This window comes from Spea bombifrons, chromosome 5 (assembly GCF_027358695.1).
Source record: "Spea bombifrons isolate aSpeBom1 chromosome 5, aSpeBom1.2.pri, whole genome shotgun sequence".
Taxonomy (NCBI): domain Eukaryota; kingdom Metazoa; phylum Chordata; class Amphibia; order Anura; family Pelobatidae; genus Spea; species Spea bombifrons.
In genome coordinates this window covers 14,219,132-14,242,439 of record NC_071091.1, presented here as the reverse complement: position 1 = coordinate 14,242,439, position 23,308 = coordinate 14,219,132, and the positions used below count along the sequence as shown (strand labels likewise).

The 23,308-nt window shown below is 39.1% G+C and overlaps 1 protein-coding gene across 1 annotated transcript in view; it reads right to left on the bottom strand.

Annotated features, from left to right (window-relative positions):
- The window catches only part of CUBN (cubilin), an 83,495-nt gene that overhangs the window by 16,026 nt on the left and 44,161 nt on the right, over positions 1 to 23,308 (bottom strand). The window contains exons 32-52 of the mRNA XM_053467029.1: positions 18,546 to 18,702; positions 17,910 to 18,026; positions 17,273 to 17,386; positions 16,583 to 16,711; positions 15,571 to 15,703; positions 14,236 to 14,441; positions 9,824 to 10,005; positions 8,863 to 9,058; positions 8,239 to 8,436; positions 7,623 to 7,769; positions 7,036 to 7,226; positions 6,674 to 6,857; positions 5,768 to 5,942; positions 5,024 to 5,202; positions 4,450 to 4,659; positions 3,818 to 3,958; positions 2,594 to 2,775; positions 2,048 to 2,219; positions 1,472 to 1,678; positions 1,108 to 1,257; positions 161 to 282 (exon numbers count right to left, since the gene is read on the bottom strand). Of these exons, the coding sequence (XP_053323004.1) occupies positions 161 to 282; positions 1,108 to 1,257; positions 1,472 to 1,678; positions 2,048 to 2,219; positions 2,594 to 2,775; positions 3,818 to 3,958; positions 4,450 to 4,659; positions 5,024 to 5,202; positions 5,768 to 5,942; positions 6,674 to 6,857; positions 7,036 to 7,226; positions 7,623 to 7,769; positions 8,239 to 8,436; positions 8,863 to 9,058; positions 9,824 to 10,005; positions 14,236 to 14,441; positions 15,571 to 15,703; positions 16,583 to 16,711; positions 17,273 to 17,386; positions 17,910 to 18,026; positions 18,546 to 18,702 (3,492 nt within the window). The remainder of the gene's footprint in view (positions 1 to 160; positions 283 to 1,107; positions 1,258 to 1,471; positions 1,679 to 2,047; positions 2,220 to 2,593; positions 2,776 to 3,817; positions 3,959 to 4,449; positions 4,660 to 5,023; positions 5,203 to 5,767; positions 5,943 to 6,673; positions 6,858 to 7,035; positions 7,227 to 7,622; positions 7,770 to 8,238; positions 8,437 to 8,862; positions 9,059 to 9,823; positions 10,006 to 14,235; positions 14,442 to 15,570; positions 15,704 to 16,582; positions 16,712 to 17,272; positions 17,387 to 17,909; positions 18,027 to 18,545; positions 18,703 to 23,308) is intronic.

The window sequence follows — 23,308 nt, the reverse complement described above, 5'->3', positions numbered from 1 at the left end:
TGTAAGAAACTAAAGGCACTGTTTATGTAGTCACGGTTATGTAGTCTACTCCATATCTTATTAACTAGAATTCCATCATAAATATTACACACAGTAACATGAAGATCCTATTTTAGCTAAGCGCCAATATGACAATAATCAATATTGTGGCAGTACTCACAGAGATGGTATGACCTTCTGGTGCTTCCAGGAGCCAAGAACAGTGGCTCATATTATGGTATGGGTTAGGGTAATTAGGGCTGGCTATGACCCCCATTTCACCACTTTGGATCCCACCACAGTCTGAAAAACAATACCGAGTGTTCTATAAAATCTTGAATGTAAAAACTATATACAACCAATGTATAAACAGAGGTTGTTTTTTGGGTCATATTATAGTTTAGAATCAGATAAATATATAATATATGTATTAATATAGCTTAAAAAAAAGAGTAGTGCATACTTAGAACCAAAGCAAACAAAAGTACTGATTGTTAAGGTTGGTTTCATAGATTTTGCCCTTCATAAATTGATTCCACTTTTTTTTTTACCCAATCTCAGGCATTCCTCACAGGGGCAGTGTCAGCAAGAAACGCCCCATTGTGATTGCCTTTCATACAGTGTGCCAGATGACCAGTCCCGGTCTGGCTTGTCACCCAGGAATGTCAGTGACACTAATAATATACATTCGGGGTAACATCTGGATTCCAAGTGAATACAGAAAATACATAATGTAGCAGTCTTCGATGCTCCAAAAGGGGAGAACTACTCAAAGTGTTATGACTCAAAGGTTCTTCTGGGTGCTGCATCCAAGGAACTGCCTGCTGTACTATGGTTAGATCAATCACATACACAAAAACAAAGAGTGTGCAAAATACGGAGCTCAAGCTTCATTCATTTAGTGAGGTGCTCGTCAATGCACCAGCATGGTTTGGAGCTGGCGTGGTGATGTATTATTGAAATGATGCGGGTTGGTGTACTCTGGTGGCTCTTTAGAATTTGGGAGAATCTTGTTCTTACACTTATTAGGATGCAGTTAATTTTGTATCCAACCATGTTAGCAGATTTAACTATAATATACTGTAGCATTTATCGTCGTTGAGATGTATAATCATGTTTTTACGTTACCTGTAAATACGTAATTGGCATGAAATCCAATATCTTCCACCTCAGAATTACTCACAAAACGCACCCAAATCTGAGAAGCTACAATAACAAGAGGGACTGAGGGCATGGTCTGGCCACAAACCCTGGTTATTAGTTCTCCATCTGCATTATCTGGAAAAAGAGAACACTATGGAGCTTAGCATAAATTCTTAAAAACAGCTTTGTTATGTTTGTAAACAGCATGTTTTGTAATAGTTTTGTGCAATAATAGTGTTTTTATAGTGTATAAAGAAGCATTATATGATATATTTTATCAGAAGTCATTGGTAGTATTATCATATACTATATCTATAATATATAATATATATATTATCATGAAACTCACCCAATCGAAACTCCAGAAAATCATTTTGACAGTTCTGATGTTTTTCCAGTTGTAGGCGTTCAAATGAGATAAATGTTGATGAGGTCAGAGGATTGGGGTTCTGAATGACCCATTCACAGTTCAAATTCTTTGTGTAATTGTTGACTCGATCATAACCAGGGGATGTGAAATTTCCTCCATTAGGTTCTATAAGTGATCCTCCACAAACTGGAAAAAAGAATGGAGTTCAGTGAAACAATGATTAATAAAATGACACTGTGTAAGAATGTCATCCATAACCAATTTTTGTTTAAATTATAAAAAAAAAAGAAGAAGGGACCGTTGAGGTCCCAAAAGCTTATGCAACATTAACAACTTCCCTGTATTCACCCCATGAAAGGTATCAACCTCAACTAAAGACTATAAATGATAGAACTCATCACGACAATGCTTACATGCTAACAGACACACTAAAAGAATAAGAATTACGATGCGGTAAAGAATGGATGTGTTGTGGAAAGGATAAAATTGTCTTTACAATCTCAAACTGCAAGAAGATAATCAGGCCTAAATGGCAATAGAGTAAAATATAATTACCTGCATCTTCTGATGAACTATAAGTAGCCAAAAAGCCTCCATTGGAAACCGACCCATCCGTCACAAATATAACTTTCATTGTGTTGCCTGAAGACCTCACCTCTGTGTCTGGGGTTTTGTCACTGCACAGTTTGGCTATAAGTGGCGACTGGCTCTGCAAACCATTATATACCTATGGCAACACAAATAAGTTCACAGAAGATCAAATGCAATAAAGCTCCAGCGTTTCAATCAAGTTTTAGATGCTTATTTATTACTTTATATACAACTTCTTTTACGGAACCTAAATGTGTTTTAAGATTGCACATTTCACGAGGCAGCCTGTAAGGGGGACAAACTTCAGCCATTTTCCAGGACACACAAACATTTCACTTTACTAAGTGTTACCCTGTAGTACATGGGACGCATTAACTCACATGAGGGAATCAGATCATATCTCATGTGCTGGCCAGCAACACATAAAAGGTATACGTCTCCTGGAAAAACGCTGAATTGGTCACCGATAAGGAGGATTTCCTTAAAATATTGAATATATGTGGTACCTACAGCAACATAGTCATTGTCGCAGTTTTGTGTGTCTTGAAGTTTTAGATCATTAAAGGTGAGAGTGACAAGCCTCCCCTCAGGTACTGTGATCCTCCACTCACACACACGATTGTGAGGGTACAAGTTGGGGTAGTTAGGAGAACGCAGGGTGCCAGTGGTTCCGGTATAATCTCCACCACATTCTGAAAGATAAGGAACAGACTTTTAAATGCATACCATCATACTCATTAGAATTCGTGCGACGAGACTATTATCATTCCCATATCTGTTTCTTGTGTTTAAGTATATTCATATGCTCAAGTCAGTGCAACGTTTTAATTTGTTTCAGTATAGTTTGGTTAACGCTAAATTAGAGTATATCTAAATGTGTAATGCTACCGATTACATCTGTGGATTGAGGACAGTGTAGGATGTTCGTGGTTTAGAAATAAACCTTGAATTATAATAACAAGGACAAATAATATTTTCATTGTTTTTTGTGACATCATCCCCTGACACTAGATACATAAATCATGACATCACCTTCTGGCATCCCATGCAAATATAATGACATCTCCCCCTCGTACTACATGCTAATATCGTAGTGATTTTGAAGAATACCATTAGTTTCTGATGAAATGAATGAAGCTTTCTGATGCAAAAAATGTACATTCCGCAGCATGTTTCTACTGTTCAGTAAATAGTGGTGTGCATCTTACTTTTTTATGTTTTCCTTTAACTTTTAAGGTTCCTTTAAGGTTCCATAAGATGTTTCCTGCCCCATCCTCATCACCAATGTCACATGCCTTGCCTACTCAACCCCTGCTCACTGCCACCACCTACTTTACTGTTGACCTTGTCATCTGATATATTATGTATACCCAAGTCTGCAAGGTACTTCCAAGTTCTTCATTCTGTTTGACATCCAACCCCTTTATTATACAGAAGAGACTGTGTTCAGATAACCTGACCACGATTGTCATGCAGAAAAACAAGCAAATAGTGTCAGCACCCATGATAATAACAAACACGTAATAGTGAAGATATCAAACAACTGGGCTAAATCTATATAAATAATAATGCACTTACAAAAGAAATTCATCTGTAAAACATCTTTTTTTAGAATATTGTTTTGTCTGCATAAGTGTCCCAACTTATACCATAATCATGATTGTCATTGATTACAGGGCCTTTACATAGTGGATTTTTTTGCATTAATGATTTAAATTGCAAATGTGATCTCACCTTCAGTGCTTGCTTCGTAGCTCAGTCGGAAACCCTTGGAATTCACAGATTCATCGGTAACAAACTTGACGTAAGCAAAACTGTCAGAAGTCACGAGGTCACCTGGTACTATGTTGTTGCAAAAGGTTCCCAATAATCTTCCTAAAAAAATATATATAAAGAGCAGTCTATTTATGCTGGGAGTATCCATACCTTCCACTAATAATTATACAAATATGTTAATAAATGACAATATAAAAATATTATTGAAAGAGAGACAAATTAGTGTAAAAATTCCCGAACTGGAAAAAGCAGTGAAATAACTTAATCTTATTTGTTTTGTCCAACAATTTACTATTTGTGAAATAACACATGTATTCTTATAGTTTCACTTGTCAATTATCTTTAAACAAAATGAAAATTCTCATCTCATACAATATAACATTTTTGCATCTCATACAATATAACATTTTTGCATTTCATACAATATAACGTTTTTGCATTCTGTTCAAAAGGATGTCAATAACAATGCTAAAGGTTCTATAAACCTATTGAACATAAATACAAATCATTGTGTTAGATGTTATGCCCAACATATTACACGTACTAAAATTAACCTTCGGTGTTAACATAACATTCGAAAGGATACTCACCAGAACTATTATATTCACGGATTTCAATGTAGTCTTTTAAACAGTTTGTAGAGTTTTCAAGATCCAGATCTTCAAATCGTATCGTGAGGTAATGTCCAGTTGGTCCATTGAAGTACCATTCACACACAGAACCCGCTGGGTAGGAATGTGTTGGGTATCCTGGGCTCTGTATAATGCTAGTTTGTCCATAGTGGGTTCCTCCACAAGTAGCTAGGAAGAAACAATATGTACTATGTATAGAGTATTGCATTTGAATTAGTTGTTTTATGGAAATATATCTACAACAGGGACCTTCTGGGTCACTGGATTACATTTCTGATGATGTGAAGATAATATATATATATTTCTGAGATGTATTGTCAAAACGTACATTATTACAACTTCTGAAGCCCTTTAATGTTCCAAAAAGAGATGTATCAATCAGTAATGAGCTGCTCTAATTTAAAAAATACCCAAAAATAGAAAAAATGGAAGACAAGGTCATACAGAAGAATTTAAATTGAATGAATATCTGGAGTGGAGAGTGTGCTTATTATTGGAGATAGGGTAGGTATTTTTATTATTGCAGACATACCTATGGAATACATGGCATTAAATCCTGTCCGTGCTGGGCTGCCGTCGGTTCTAAATCTCAAATACATCGTGGTGCCCAAGGATTTGTAGGTGACTGGTAGATCACTTCCACACAGCTTCGCCAGAAGCCTGGCGCTGGAGTCTGCTCCGTCACGCAATTCCAGGTAATTGGAGCTGCAGCTGAATTAACAAAGAAATTTTTTTATGAGTATATATATATATATATATATATATATATATATATATATATATATATATATTACTCTAGTAACATGATTTACCCACAAATTGAGAAACTTGCAGCTGCTGGTCAATTTTTCTACTGAGCCTTCTAGGGTTTGATGTTAGAAGTGACCAAAGCGAGTATTGATCCAACACTATTTAAGACCCTTATACTATTCCTGGGTTCTTACTGAATAGACCCCCAAAGTGTTTATGTATGAAATACAAAATATAAAAATGAACACCTTGGTAACTAGGAGGTATGAAAACTTTATGGTGGCACTGTTTGGTTTTCATTGAAAAGAAGCAAGATGTCTACTAATCTAGAAAAAACCTCACAAAGTTAGCTAAAGATCAAAATAAAAACATCTAAATAGCACCACACAGTATCTGTAAAAAGGATCCAATTTATTTGCAGTAACTTATACAAATGAAATGATTATGTCGTTCTATCACTCCAAAATAAATACTTTGCTGATAAATACTAATGTAAAGCAATAGCACAGTCTGTGAATACAATTACCTGTCAGATGATTCTATATGAAACCGGTCTAGAAAATTAAGCTGCACGGCTTCTCCGTTTGGTACTATAATGGTCCATGTACAATCAGCGTTTTGAGGGTAATTGTTAGGATAGTTTGGCGATGTAACATATCCAGTGGTATTTGAATCGGTGACATAAATGGTTCCTCCACATGCTAAAGAAATAAATTAAGTAGACTGTTATGTAAAATATTAAGCTTTACAAATCATATCATAATAACAGAATTGAATAAATTTAATATACTGTGATTAGCAGCTAAATGCTTTTTTCTAGTATAGAAACAGATGGATCCCAATGTAAGTTATCATGTTTAAATGCTCTCAAATTTGAGATATTATTTTTCATCTAAGATCAGTGACCACCATAACATGGTCTTCCGACTTTTCAAGTGGCAGGGCTACTTCTCTCACTTCTTTGACTTTTGTTTGTAGATTATACTGCTCAAGATAGTAAATCGCTTTTCTAGGCATCATATTCTACAGTCACTACCTATAGTGGTGTCTTTATTTTTTTTGAGTGCTAAAATATGACATGAACACCCCTTCATGTGGACATCTGTTCGGCCTTGAACGACTATCTGATCTCTGTTAAAAAAAATACCTTTCATCTGCAAAGGGAACAAGGCTGCCATGAGATCACTATCATCTTAGGATTCAGGCCGCCACCATGTCATGGCCCATCAGGTTTCAATTCTTCAAAATTCCCTTCTCTTACAAAAAAAGCCCAGCCATCTCTTGCACCAGGGCCCTCAAGCCAGCTGCAATATTTGTTACAGCGTGGTTTATAGTGAAACATACTTTTTCATTTCATTTTTGAGAGTTACATCAAACTACATGACATTACTTACATTCTAGAGTATAAAACACAAAATAGGTTAATACGTACCCAGACTCTTTGCCTGGTATTTGAGTTTGAATCCTTTGCCCTCGTTACTGCTATCAGAAATAAAGCGAACAAATAGCTCGTGGTCACTCGTATGCATGGTAGATGGAGTGTTGGTGCCACAGAATTTCCCATTTTCTGATATGGTCCCTAATGGAGGTGATGACTGATCAGGACCGTTTCTTAGCTGGGAAATAGTAGAACATGTTATACACACCACTTTATTTTAATTTTCCACAAACCTCTCCCCTATGTTATTAATTTCCCAAAACAGCATACTGAAGGATACGCTAGGAAAAAAATCATTACAGTCAGATCTGATAAAAAGTGCTTTATATGAATATTTCTATAGAATCGGCACTTACTTCGATATAGTCGCCAGTGCTGCAGTCTGCATTGCTGTTTACAATTTCAAATGTTCGCTCAAAATCAACACTGATAATGAAGCCCTCTGTGACTACTACATGCCAGGTACAATTGAGATTTGGTGCGTAGTTCTCCGGATAATTGTGAGATGAAATGATTCCTCTATTTGCGTGTAAATATCCTCCACAACCTGGAAAAGCAACAATTTAATGATATAGTACACAACATTTGAATGTAATATTTAGCAGCTAATCCCCACTAGTTTGTTATAGTTAATGGAGTTGTTCATGGTTAGGTGCGTGGTTTGTACCCCTCCAGTATGCTTGTCTTGGCATGAACCAGAAATTGTCCAACGGATAAATACAATTAGAATGGCAATTATTAGCTTTGCCCACAGATATATTTTCCAGTACAGGTACTTTCTCATATAATTTGATATTCAGTTTAATATAATTGTCGGACTCGATTTATTTAAAACTTGCCTTTAGCAATTATTTTATCGGATCCAACCTACATTGCATTCAAATAATGTTGACCGGCAAATAAGTAATTTTATCAGTGATGTTAAAAGATAAAAGGATATTACTTTTATGGTAAGATGCGTTGAAGCCCCTTCCAGAAGTACTCGAATCAGAGGTAAATCTGATAAACATGGTGTCTCCGGATGATCTGATTGGTCCTGGGATTTCTCGGCCGCAGACTGTGGCAAGTTCTGCAGAATTGTTGTTGTCTCCTTGAAATAAATAGCATTTAATAATATGAGCACCGGGGTTATAAAAGAGAGACTGCGGTTTGGGTGGTTTAGTGAAGGCTAAGTTAACATTTGCTTATTTTCAGGTTGAATTGTGCACAAAAGCCCCTACAAGCAAATAATGTTCCCTAATAGCTCTTGGAAGTAATTAAATAATAAAAAGCCACAATATTTTCTTTTACAAAAGCACATGGTGAGCTTAGGACAAGCAGTTTAAATGGGAAATCTGCTTAAAAATAATAATTTTGTTTAAGGTATGCCTGAGGGACAGAACTCATGCCAGTGACACATTATATCATGTGAAAGATGTTCTTTTAACAAGTGGTTTTCTGGAATTTCCCACAGATTGCCACATAGCTTCATCTACCATTACAATAATTATATTATTGTATATCATACCATCTCACTAAACTGGGTACAGATTTATATACATACTGACTCATTCACATACCATCTCTTATGACCAATTTGTCATAATTACATGAACCGCGTGTTTCAATATCCACAGTCAAGATGTTTAACTCCACCGTGGACTCTGGGGATCTGATGACCCAAGTGCAGTCGAGATGAGTTGGGTAGTTATTTGGCCATCCAGGGGAGAAGAAAAATAAAGGAGTCTCTCCAGTTATTAACCTGCCACCACAGGCACCTGAAAAATATCATAGTGTCATGTGACGTATTGTACAGCTCTCCTGTGTGTAACTTTTACTATTCTGTCTTCCAGGTGAAGTGGTCTGTATAATGCTTGTAGCTGATGTCGTGTATAATCTTTGTAGCTGATATGACATATGTTTTTCAGTATTGAAAAGGGACTATTCTCCTGACATCCAGCCATGTGTTGGTGCCTTCACATAATCAGCTACTAAAACCCTCATTTCTTAAGGAACCTTTCTGTGAGGTTGAAGCATATGTAACGTATCAATATTACTACATTGTATAAATGTGGACATCTAGTTTGTGTCTACAAGTATCTGCATGTATCACATACGCTTGGCTTCTTCTTTCTCAACGTATTGATCCATTTGAAAGCACACATATATTTTTTGTCAGTACTGACATATCATGAAATCCCTACCTGGTGCTATGGTCGGTAATGGCCCAGAAGGTATCTCAATCATAAACCATTCCAGTAGAAAGCCTTTCTTGCTCACACTGCTATCGCTGATAAACTGAACAGTCATTGAACTGCCGGAGGAGAATAAAGAAGGAGGTGGGGTAACTCCACAGAATGTTCCAAGTAAGTGATAGTGAATGTCAGGACCATCGTAAATCTAAACAGAAGGAAACAGGATGATCACATTGAGATTATGTGTGTGCATATATATATATATATATATATATATATATATATATATATATATATGCCTTATAATAGTTTCTCCTCACAAGAAAACAACATATTCCAGTGTGACCTCCTCTTTCTGATTGGCTGCCTGTTTAGCAGCCTCTTACTAACATGGTTCTTTTAGTTTAATACGATCAGTAACAGCTATGTGAGGATATTACTGCAACACATTGGCTTTTCTTATAGTATTTTATTATGTAACTTTATTTTATATAAGAATACATATAAAAGTACTTATAGAATACCTCAATAGGCATTCTTCCATGACGGGCATGTCAGGGACACTAAACTGTCGCTTTAACGTTTTGTCTAAATGGAGAAGGACCTTTAAGGGTCCTCAGGCTGTCCATATGTTCCTCTGCTGGAGGAAGAAGAGAAAATGCTATGTTATAGAGTCGCTACAGTATATTTTAATTAAATATGTATGAGTATTGGATCAAGTAGTGGCTACTAATTACTGTGTAATCAAGTGTAAGAGGTGTAGATTCTGGCTATAGTTGTTAATGCAATAAAGCACCGGGTTTGCACATTCATAACCTTGTCCACATTGAATAATGCTAAGCAAGATGTGATCACCTGCCTTTCCAACTGGAATCCACAGCGGATTCCTTACATTTGAATGCACTGGGAACCCCTCTGGTGCTTGTAGTGTGTTTTTTTTAGTTTATAGTTATGTTTTTGATAAACTTACTTTTAATTTGTCATAGTTGCAGCCAGTATCTTCTTCAATGTCAATCTCCAAAACTCTAGCCTGAATTATCTGAGAGGAATCCACGCTGATTGTCCAAATATAGTTTGAATGATGAGGATAATTCCTGGGCCATAGCGGAGAAGCAATTTGACCTTGGCTTCCTAAAATATTATTCCCAAATACTACAGAAAAAAACACATATTTAGAATAATTTGTTTATGTGCATTTTCGTATAAAAAAATAGGCAACAGATAAAAAAATTAGAAAATCATCACCAAAGGAGCCTATTCCATACTATATGGAGAAAAGTTGGGACACCTGACCATTACACCAACAGGGACTTTAATATGTAGTTGGTCCCCCCTTTTAGATATAACAGCTTCCACTCTTCTGGGAAGGCTTTTCACAAGATTTTTGAGTGTTTCTGTGGGAATTTTTACCCACTCATCCAGTAGAGCATCTGTGAGGTCGGGCACTGATGTTGGACGAGAAGGCCCGGCTCTCAGTCTCCGTTCCAGTTCATCCCAAAGGTGTTCGATGGGGTTGAGGTCAGGGCTCTGTGCGGCCGGTCAAGTTCTACTATGTCTTTATGGACCTTAATTTGTGCACTCGGACACAGTCGTGCACAAGGGCCTTTCCCAATCTTTTTCAGGCACTGGCTTGGGGGGGTTCCTAGTTATGCCCCTGATTTCAGCAAAGGGTTAACCCATCTGAACAACTGAAGTTGTATGCATTTGCAGGTTAAAACTTGCAAAACAACTCGCATATTCATTAATATGCAAATTGAATGCAAGTGCCTGTGACTTAAAATTTTGTGTGGATTCCTGCATTCAAAGGGGGGGACATCAAGCAAATTAAAAGGGACACGGCTATCATATGAATTAAAGCGCAAATGATGGCTGGAGTTTTCCTTTAATAAGAATATCCTCATAGTGGAGGTAAAGAGCACATTTTCTTCTACATTAGGAGCAACTGTTCAGCAGCTACATTTGAGGGTTACTCACCATACTCAGTAGAGATGGGAGCTGCTTTAACAGATTAGGGGAAAGAATTATCTTTATCTTTGATAAACCGATAATGCTAATCATTTACTTACTAATTTTTTATGATAACTTTATGGACATCCCAAGCTTTCTTGAACTCCTTTACTGTATTTGCATGTACCATTTCTGCTGGAAGTTTATTCCAGGTATCTACTACCCTTTTTTAAATGCAACTAATGTTATTTTTTAAGTGTCACCAGTAGCAAATGAGATAAAATGAACACTGATTTTCCTTGCACCAACAAATTCCATTGAAGTGTGCATATTCATGAAAACATGGACAACAAGAGCCTTATACACTAGGGCTTAAACCCCTATTTGATAATTCTAGATTTGTTCGTATATCGTGTGATATGTCTTTCCACTACATAAAATGACTCTGTAAAAAGTTGTCAAGGCTTCCAAGTTATTGCAACACATATCGCACGTACCACAGAACTAACTGGCAGAAGCATAACGAATTTCCTTGTAAAAGCAGAGTACAAAAATTCTAATGGAAACCATACTCAGCCAGTGGAAAGAAATAGTCATTGTCAGACATTTAGGGCTCAAGGAGTAGATCAGTTAGAGTTAATCACAGGGACAGCCAGCCGCCCTAGGCGGAGAAGCTGGGGGACCATTTCTTAAAAACCCCACCCTTACACTTAATTCACAGCAAAGAATGGGTGGAAGGTGATGAACAAGATGGCTCCAGTGCATACGAAACAGACACAGAGACTAATAGCTTTACCAGCCAACAAGAAGGGATATTTCTGATACAAAGCCAATAAAACTACTGAATTCAGCTTCTAATGCTGAATCAATACTTTTTTTATATGCATTAAATTAGCCATAACCAACATATATATATATATATATATATATATATATATATATATATATATATATATATATATGTTTGATATATACTTCTTCTAGTGCTCTTCCAAAATAATGCATTTTGATGGGGCATATAATAAACAGTATACTGCACTATACCCCCATTTTAGTTTTGCTAGACATCAGCGAAGCAAAGCATTTTGTTATAGTACAATCTGGAGCTGAGCCGGCTCAAACTTCTTCTGATGCTCAGCATTTTGGTCCATGTGAGTGTCTTCTGTTGCACGGCTCACTACACTCACATGCCCACTAGGTGGCACTGACTTTCTCAGCAGCGGGGCCCTGTAAAAGTTGCTGGCCTCCATGCTGGATGAATCTGTACTTTTCACACTGCTTTTAGAGGTGAATTGGCTGTAAAGTACTAGCTATTGTTATTTTTTGGCATCGTAAGATGGGGTTCTGGCAAACATTTAATTATTCCATTTAATTTACTTCCATGTTCCTGCCTTGATGTAATGGCACTCAGATCATATCACATACTCCAGTCTATTGTCGCATTAGTTAATTCATCTCTATGATGGCGCAGGCAGGCTGTTTGGGGGTTAGGATGGCACTGATATGCTGCTTAGGGGAAAATGTGGCACTCACAAGCTGTTTGGGGGCAAACGTGGCACTGTGGTATATGTTGCTTGGTGAAGTTAGGGTGCCCCGAGGCACTTTTAGTATTAAGCTCTGTGGTTTCTAGTTACATCCCTTAATTAGATTTAGATTGTCTTTGAGACTACAGTGAGCCAATAAAGGTTTCACCTCCACCACATTTTCTTGTACCCTGTTTTGGTGTGATTTTTCTAGCATGCTCTGCTTTTATATATATCTGTCATGTTTTGCCAGCTTTGAATGCTTAACTGTGCCCCAAAGCTTCCTTTTACTATCATCTCAGCCCTTAAAGGGATACTCCAGCCACCAAATGCACTTAAATACAGATGATAGCTGAGAGGTCCCTTTCAATTTTCATGGTGCCTCCCTTACAAATTCATAGGATATCTTCATCCCCCCGCTATTTTCATTGCTGAAGATGCTGGAGATGGCGTCTCCTTGCACATGATATACTCCCTTCCATTCAGTTCCAGAGCTGGCTTGGACAATGCTGGTATTGGTGATCTATTGAGACCCCAGTGAACATGTACGGAGTGCTCCCAATTGGTGGCAAGAATCATTGCACAACAGAGGAGGAGGGCAGCTACAGAGCTGCAGTTTCTACCTCAAGTAAGTGCTTTTAGTTTTATAGCATGCATTTTAACCCCTTCACTCCCCATAGAACATACAGGTACGTCCACAAAAAGGTACCAGGATGACCTTTAGGCCGTACCTATACGTCAATTTTTTTTACAGATGCAGCCCAAGCAATTAGGCTGTGGCAGATTGGACTCCTGTTGGCTTATGTAATGCAAGCACCAGTACACTCTTATGTAAAGAATACCAGATCATGCGATCAGGCATTCCCTTACGGTGGAAAAAAAGAAAAATTATTTAAAAATTAAAAAAATTATATTTTAAAACAGTTGCAATATAAGGTAATATGTAAAGGATGGATGTAACCCTTTTGAACATAGAAAATTATATATGTGGGGTATTATTGGAATCAGTGATGTTTTTAAGCTTCATTTGGGTTATGTAGTATAATTTTTTAAACCTATTATCACTGATAATTATTATATTATCTGATTTTAAAAGAAGGCCTTATGTGTTGTGAACAAAACAATGTATAATTTGCGCGGTTTCATCAAATATGGAAAAGGGAAATCATAGATTAACAGACATGGTAAAAATTTAAAAAAAGGAAAACTCCAGTCCTAGGGTATGAAACCCCCCACTCCTGAAAGGGTTAAATGTACTCTAAGATGCATTCATATGTACTGGGACTGTAAGAGACATTAAACTGTCCCTTAAACCACTTTGGTGATTTCCTTACAAAGGTACATTGACTCCTGTCCTTATCATCCTAAAAATAAAAAAACAGCACAAATGATTTGAAAAACCGGTTGTTTTTTGCGCTTTAACCCCTTAAGGACAATGGGCGTTCCCTAAACCCATTGAAAACAATGCATTTTGAGCCCGTACATGTACAGGCTTTGTCATTAAGGGGTTAAACCAGTTCTGACAATTGTGTGGCTACACGTCTGCTTTTTTTCATATAAACACTTTAATATTTTTAATCAAAATCCACAGGAGCTTTGTTTTAAACTCAACATATGCCAAATTATTTTGTTTTACATCTTACAGAAACAGGCTTTTCCTCCAATTTAAGAATAAATAGGTATTTCCTGTAACATTCTTCTAAAACAAATCCAAAAAGTACAAACAATCTAAAATAAGAATTAACTAAAAATCTTTTAATAAAGTGTATATTAAACCATAACTAAACAATATATATATTTTTAAATATGGGATATTTATATTGAATGTATTCTTAATACATTCACCTGCATTGGGCAATCAAAACAAACACTTGTCCAGATATTATTGACCTACATAAATAAAAATACTTACAATGAGAAAATGTGGCCCTAAACCCAGAGCCACTGACAGTGGCATCCGAGACAAACTTAATCCACAGGACGTGTCCAACGATGGATGTAATATTAGTTGGCAGTGAATCTCCGCAATAGCGTCCTATAAATGCACCAGTTTCATTTCCTTCTCTAACTTCCAAGTAATCATTCTGACAGCCATCACTAGCTTGCATATTAAAGGATCTATGTGGAGAAAAACATAGGAAACACAATATACATCCATGACATATTTTATAAAAAGTTCTTAGAGAGCAGCTATTCTAAACTATAGCAGTTGACCTACCAACAATTTACAATTATTATTCCTACTGCCCACAGAGGTATCCCCTGCCTTCTGGGCAAAACGTCTTTGTGTTGAAGAGGGGTTGTTGGTTGCTTCACCTGGATCAACACAAGGGTTATCCTGAAAAGTTGAACTTGAAGACCTTATATTTTTCTTTCTATCTCACTGTGTAACTATGAATTACATATAAAATAGTATTCTTTGTTTCTTGATTTACCTTATTGGTATAAGATTTTGTAATACACTATATTTGAACCACCTATACTAACTTTTGTTGTGATATAGTCCTATATATCCTATATATAGTCCTATATATCCTATAAAACACAAGTTGCAATGGATAATTTCACCTAGAAATGTTACATCATACAAAAGATATTTCTACACTTTTTTGGATTTCCTCTGTGCAGAAGTATTTTGAAAATTAAAATTGTTTGGCTGACTATAACACTATTCTAGCTAAAGGCAGTATTACATAATTCCCAATACTGTCAAATGTCAAAATGCTTCCCAGAAATTATCCTTTAATCATGTACATTTATTCATATTTTTTAAGGGAATGCTTAATTGTCATGTGGCACAAAGGCAAGAACTGATTAATATTATTAAAAGTTTCTATATTGTTTTTATGTGATTACACTTTTTTAGAGGAAAGAATAAAATGACAGATCTGCTAAGTTTTATTATAAACATACTAAGTGCCGAAGTGGAACAGCACCTTTTCTATTTAACTAGATGTGAGGAATGCTTAAGCTCTTGTTGGGCTACAAATTAAGGCTGGTTAATTATTTTTTGTTCTCCTCAGAACTTTTAATGATTGCTATCGTCGGTCACTCTGAGTATTAATCATTGTACATTTTAAATCCGCCTCGGGTTAACAAAACTCTTGTGACTCCTCACAGCTTTGTTTCCTTTCCAAGTCGTGTTTTATGTTAAAACAGTTATTACATGGCTTTCCTGCCAGACGCAGCACTTCCTTCCTGTAAAGTCATTGAGAGCCGAACAATGTGCAGATAGAAATAGAATTACATGAAAGAAAGCATGAGCCGGTTGCCAGGAGAGCTCAGAATATTCCAAATACACTCTGTATTTGCAGGATAACCCTCGGGATAGTTCGGACTGTTGAAGGCTCCTGTTTCCATGTGTAATGTACCCCCGCATGCTGTGAAATAAAAACAAGTACATCTTAGCTACGTTAAACAAAGGATATGCTGCTCCATAAAATACTAAGGAGGTTCTTAAAAGGTTTCTGGTAGTAAACTACATTAATTATTTTAAGTGACGATATTTGGTGGCTATAATACAACGTTATCAAGATCTGATGTGTTGAGTTCTACATTTGACACTTATAGTGTTAAATAAAGAGAGATACATTTCCTGAAAGGATGTAGGTTGAACCAAATACCTACCCCTGTGTAAGAACGTCCTTAATAGACTGTTAGTGGAATTTAAACGGGTTAATGCTCATTTGACTAGTCATGGCTCTGACACATCATGATAACCAGGCTCGGACTGGGCCATAAAACCCACCAGCCTAACTCCTAGTGGGTCGTTGCATGATGGCAACCTCTCAGTAACCTTTACTGCAGCTTGTGCGGTCTACCCCATTCTTTAAGGTGCTGCCACCTGCGGGAATCATGCAGTTGCTCACCGTAAGAGTGTAGCGCGCGGCCATGTGAATCCAGCATTCATGTAATTTTATCTGCAGCTGGCCTTAAAGGGCTAGGGCTGGTTTTATCATATCAAACATCATGGGCTATATTACTGATCATCTGTTTCAACTTTTTGATATACCGATATTAAACGTTAAAAGATCCCCATTAAAATCCAAGTGTATTCTAATTGGTGATTTTTTTTTATTGACCAAATTTACTTTTTCACTTATTGAGCTAAAAGCATTGTAAGCGTTCATAATCAAGCTTTGTGTGCTTGGAAAATTATAGTATTTAGATAATGTGTGACAAGCCTACACTGAGCACATTGCTATTACTAACTGGAGCAGCGCAGTATGTAGAATAGGATGGAGTAGCCTGGTTCTCACCTGATGTTGATGCTGCATACGTTGCATGAAAGCCTTTAGCACTGGTAGCATTGTTTGAGATAAATTTTACCACAAGGGCATTGCTGTAGGACGTGATAGGATGAGGAATCGTACTACCACAGTAGCGTCCTAAAAATAAAATAAAGTCAGCTCTCTCTTTCATGCTGTGTCCCTCTTTCCTCTCCTCATCTCCCACCTTTGTAGGAACACAGAATGATGTGTGGGGCATGTGTCACATTGTTCTAGAGTCCCACAAGTCAGAACTATGTGTATATAAACAACAGAAATTATGAAATTAATGTAAGCACACTGTATATAATTTAATTGCTTTACTCTGTTACATAAACAGATAACAGCAATCATACAACCCTCTAAGGCCTAACTGCGATATAGTGTCACTAGACCAAGACAAAATGGTTGGGCTTCTAAAACAAGTATCTGTGATAAGGACAAGGATAGGTTTTATCAGAGACATATCTTGTCTAGGCGCTGCCCCTACCACTTACCTCCACGGCCAACGTGTAACATGCTGGGTGCTGGGATATGACACCATATCCCAGCGTGCTTGATGAGCGGTGCTATGGAGGCTGTGTCCGCTAGGCACAGTGCCCCATAGTCTAGAAGGCAGATCTTTGATCTCCCCAATCAGCCCAAGGGGAAGTGGCACGCCCAGAGCCTGATTTGGCATACCTTGAACAGGTGAATCATAGTTATCCCCATCCAATATCTCCACATAATCTGTTGTACAATTACGGTTCTTGTCTTCAGTGTTAAAGTCCGTGAATGAAAGTGTGATGTGATTAACTAGGAATAAAGACAATTTACAAAATAATGCATCAGAAATTAAAGCAGATCCATCCTGTTTCCCTAATATGATATGTGATACAGTTATATACATACAGTTATATACATTAAATAAACCTAACTGCATTTACTGATTATACAGTAATAGGCAATTTATTTGTTTTAGAAAGTAGCCTTGTGTTCATAGAATGGGATCTTTACGTCCTGTTCTCTGGATCTGTTTGATATCCCTCCGCATTATGGTTGGGGGGGGGATACTTCAAGGCTCTAAATTGATGAGGCATATTGGTCTCACCATTTGCCTCAGCTTCCCTAGGGTAAAACAGTCTGCTACTTTAATCTCAAAAACAAAGAACGAAGACAAAAATACAAACTTTTAATACATTAATTTAGCTGTCATGTTAGCTGTGTTTCCCTTTGATTCTCTAAAAGTGCCATACAAATCTCTGAACTATCTATCCATCCATCCATCTAACACAGCTATTAAAATGTTGCAGTTACAGATTATAACTCTGTTACTCACAAGGTTCCTGGGCATGGATAATCCAGACGCATTCCTGAAAGTTTGGGTATTTGGCAGGATACAAAGGAGAGGCAATAGTTCCACCAACTGAATCAGATGTTATGACACTTCCACATGCTTAAAAAATGAAATAAAGAAAACTCAGAGTTAGGGACCTAAACTATGGGTGCAGGTGGGTATATCGTCATCACAAATCTTTAACTTCCCTTGGGCTTGACCAAGTCAAGTCACCTTTGAGGACTTACATCAGGATTGGATTTATGGAAAACTGATCAGAGATGAAGTTCTTACAGAATTTGCAATGTCTTTTACGTTGACATTGGTATGGCCAGGGCTGGCCCTACAATGGAGCTGAGTGGGGCAAGTGTGTTTTTTTTTTTAAGCAGAGGAGAGAGAGGGGCGCCGAGTGGTTTTCACTTACCCGCTCGCCGCCCCTCTCTCTCCTCTGCGAGCCCTCTAGCTTGGTCTCGGTGCCAGCTTGTAATACTGAGCGCCGGAAGTGACGTCAATTTCCGGCGCTCAGCATTACAAGCCGGCACCGTGGCAGAGCAGGGAGACTTGCCGCAGGACTGTCTAAAGGTAAGTACAGAGGGGGGGTGGATAATGGCGTCGGCGAACACTGGAGGAATAACTTACCTTCACTAAATCGAGCACTGAATCCTCTATGCTGCCTGCTTCCATCAGATCTTAGCAGGACAAACATTGTATTTTGAGTTGATGTTAAAGGACTGGGAAGTTGACTTCCACATAAAACTTGTATAAGTGGTGCTTCACTGTCTTCACCATCGTAAAGCTGTGAAAATAAATACAATTAATATATTAATCATGTCTGCTTATGGGCAACAATGTATTGCAATCATGTATAAGAGGAGCACATTTGCTAAAATCCATACATGCAGAACACATTTTGCCTAGTTTAGGCACCCAGCCTCCTCACGGGTTGCGATCGGCCTGCAGCCTGGCTGGTTTCCGGTGTGCATTTAGTGCTTTCACCTCCAGAGAGATGGTGCCTCTCAGTGTCTACCCTCCTGAGGAGCACATGACTGCAGACCATCTACACCTGTTACCTGATGGACAGGCTATTTAAACCTGCTTTACACTAAGAACTGGGCTCAGTGGTTCTGGCACCTCTGATTATCTGATCTGGCCTGTTCATTACGTATCCTGTTTGCCTTTGACCTTGAATACAAAGTGTGATGATGACTTTTGTCCTTTCTACTCTGTACAATGATTCTTCTGAATAGTATTTTTATTTTTGAATGCATGTTGGGCTCCATTTCGCCTCAAATGCATCTTACCTTTGTTTCATTTAACTCCTTCCTTGGCTACCTCTGCTGAGACAAGGAATCATTAGTACGTGAATGTCTTGTCCATGTCCAGTACTACTTACACCAGTGATGGCGAATCTATGACACGCGTGTCACGCCATTTGGGGTGACACGCGCAGGATTTCATGCGATTCATCCTCGGCTCCTGCACGGCCGCCGAGGATGAAAGAATCTGTGCTGGAGGAACGGGGGGGGGGCGGGACGTGCAGTAGCGTACCTAGCGGGGGGCGGGGGGTAGCGGTCCGCACCAGGTGCCGCTCATCAGGGGGGTGCCAACTTGTCCGCAACCCGGCACCCCTCCAGAGACGGACAGTAATGTCCGCCGCTGGAGGAGCAGGCTCGCAAGGGAGCGGTATCGGAGGTCTTTAACAGACCACCGGCTCCCTTGAGTGATTTTAAGCCGGTTCAAGGATCTCCCTTGAACCCGGCTTAAAATCACTCAAGGGAGCCGGAGGTCTGTTAAAGACCTCCGATACCGCTCCTTTGCGATCCGCGCGGCAACAGCTGTTGTGCGCCGGGGTTTGTTGTCAGATCCCGGCGCACAACACTGAAGCCGCGCCCACCGCTGTCCGTGCCCTCTGAACCCCGTGCCCTCGGAAGAAGACAGAAGAACTGAAGAAGAAGAGGAGCGAAGAGCAGGAAAAGGAGCTGTAAGGAGAAAAGAGGAAAGGTAGGAAAGCATACAGTGAGAGTGGATTGGTGTATGTGTGTGGATTGGTGTATGTGTGTGGATTGGTATGTGTGTGGATTGGTATGTGTGTGGATTGGTGCATGTGTGTGTGGATTGGTATGTGTGTGTGGATTGGTATGTGTGTGTGGATTGGTATGTGTGTGTGGATTGGTATGTGTGTGGATTGGTATGTGTGTGTGGATTGGTGTATGTGTGTGGATTGGTGTATGTGTGTGGATTGGTATGTGTGTGGATTGGTATGTGTGTGGATTGGTGTATGTGTGTGGATTGGTATGTGTGTGGATTGGTATGTGTGTGGATTGGTATGTGTGTGGATTGGTGTATGTGTGTGGATTGGTATGTGTGTGGATTGGTATGTGTGTGGATTGGTATGTGTGTGGATTGGTGTGTGTGGATTGGTATGTGTGTGGATTGGTGTATGTGTGTGGATTGGTGTATGTGTGTGGATTGGTATGTGTGGATTGGTATGTGTGGATTGGTGTATGTGTGTGGATTGGTGTATGTGTGTGGATTGGTGTGTGTGGATTGGTATGTGTGTGGATTGGTATGTGTGTGGATTGGTATGTGTGTGGATTGGTGTATGTGTGTGGATTGGTGTATGTGTGTGGATTGGTATGTGTGGATTGGTATGTGTGGATTGGTATGTGTGTGGATTGGTGTATGTGTGTGGATTGGTGTGTGTGTGTGGATTGGTATGTGTGTGTGGATTGGTGTATGTGTGTGGATTGGTGTATGTGTGTGGATTGGTGTATGTGTGTGGATTGGTGTGTATGTGTGGATTGGTATGTGTGTGTGGATTGGTGTATGTGTGTGGATTGGTATGTGTGTGGATTGGTATATATGTGTGGATTGGTATACGTGTGGATTGGTGTATGTGTGGATTGGTATATGTGTGGATTGGTAAGTGTGTGAGAGTGATGGGTGTTATGCTGTACCATTTCCAATGTATTTTTCATTATATAATTATGCTCTAAAGTACATCATAACTCCCATCACTCTATACTGTTCCATACAGTGGCAGAGCTGGGAGACAGAGGCCTTGCACCCCCACCGCAGGACTCCTGAAAGGAGTAGTTACTAAGCAGGTATGTTAAGTAATTTGTTTTTGGTTTATTAAATACAATTATATATTGCAATTATATAGGGCTGCAACTAACGATTATTTTAATAATCGATTAGTTGGCCGATTATTTTTTCGATTAATCGATTAATTGGATAAAAAAAAAAACAATATGCAAATTTTTTGTTTATTTAAAATAATTTAATGAACTGGATGTTAAAAAACAACTTAAAATTTACATTAACATTCTTATTTTGTTATGATGTAATAAAAAACAATATTTTCAAAGTACAAGAACCCAAACACAATATTTATGAAACAAAATAACCCCAAACATTCTGAAAAGAGGTGGACTATTACTGTTCAAGAAACTTTGCCCCAGCCCTGGCACTTTGCACCCAGCACTTTGCACCCAGCACTTTGCCCCAGCACTTTGCACTTTCCACCCAGCACTTTGCCCCCAGCACTTTGCACCCAGCCCTGGCACTTTGCACCCAGCACTTTGCACCCAGCACTTTGCACCCAGCACTTTGCCCCAGCCCTGGCACTTTGCATCCAGCACTTTGCCCCAGCCCTGGCACTTTGCATCCAGCACTTTGCCCCAGCCCTGGCACTTTGCACCCAGCACTTTGCACCCAGCCCTGGCACTTTGCAGCCAGCCCTGGCACTTTGCACCCAGCACTGGCACTTTGCACCCAGCACTTTGCACTGTGCCCCTGCACCCAGTCTCCAACTCTGCCCTGCACCCAGCCCTGCCCCCACATTCTGCCCTGCCCCCACACTCACACTCTGCCCTGCACCCACTCTGCCCTGCACCCACACTCACATCCTGCCCTGCATCCCCACCCCCACTCTGCCCTGCACCCAGTCTCCCACTCTGCCCTGCACCCACACTCACACCCTGCATCCCCACGCCCACTCTGCCCTGCACCCAGTCTCCTGCCCTGCACCCCCCACCCCCACTCTGCCCTGCACCCCCACTCACACCCTGCCCTGCATCCCCTGAAACCCCACCCCCACCCCGCCGTGGACCCCCACCCCCGCGAACCGCTCTGTGCGAATGGAGCCACTCGCACAGAGCGAACCGCTCTGTGTGAATGGAGCCACTCGCACAGAGCGAATCGCTCTGTGCGAGTGGCTCCATATGCACAGAGCGATTCGCTCTGTGCGATCTGTGCACATAGACATGAAGAATACTTACCTCCGGAACGCGTCACATCCGTCACGTAGTTAAAAGAAGGCGGAGACTGCAGAGCGTGTAGCAGAAGCGGGGAACGCTCGCGGAGGTAAGTAAAAGGAGCCGAGTGCTCCAACAACGAATCGATCACTCGATTAATCGATAACGGAAATCGTCGACAACGATTTCCGTTATCGATTATTATCGATTTTATCGATTCGTTGTTTCAGCCCTACAATTATACATTTTTGTAGTTTAAACTATAAATTGCGCAAAATTATGTTTTTTTGTCGAAGTGACACACCAAGCGAGTTATGCTCGATTTTTTGCCGATTTTTGACACACCACGCCAAAAAGGTTGCCCATCACTGACTTACACTGAAGTCACTGAAGCAACAGTCAATCGCATGTGTGGAAGCAACCATCAGTGTTCAGATAGCATACATGTTCTCTGCTGCTACTCTTATTGATTTCAATTGGAGCCAAGGTCCCAGTTCCTAGGATCAGAGCTCTACTGGGCATATCGAAGAAGCTTACTATGGTATCCTCCCTGCTGCGAGATAGAAGTCTCATTTTCTAACTCTGATAGCTAAAGACTGTCTTCTCTAATATGCATCCAGTAAAACACAATATGCATTAAAATAAGTTTGCAGAAACATAATTAATAAAACCATGCTTCATATTATATTGAACATCCACATGTCTCTTGTTCACTCCTGCTATTAATGTGGGGAATAAATATTATTTGTCCGCCCCTGCTACTTTCCATGGTATTAGATTATCACATTTTAAAACTGGTAAAAGCAAAAAATGATAACAATAAATGTAATATATTACCAGCTAGCAATGTTAAACTGAAACAATAAAAATAACTAAGCCCGACACCATATGAGATTCTATAAAATAATGCATAATGCACTACGGAATTATTATGCCCCAGATTATGCAATTTCTCTTATTTTTCACATTTGTCTATCTATAAAGTAATACAAAGTAATACAAAAAAGTCTACATATGCTATTATTGTCGTTAAGTTTTGCGGGTATTCAGGAACATTCTGAATTTGGATATAAGGAAATTTAACTCAAACATTCCATATCTACCAAAATGTATCCCATTACAAGAGTTTTCCTACTATAAAGG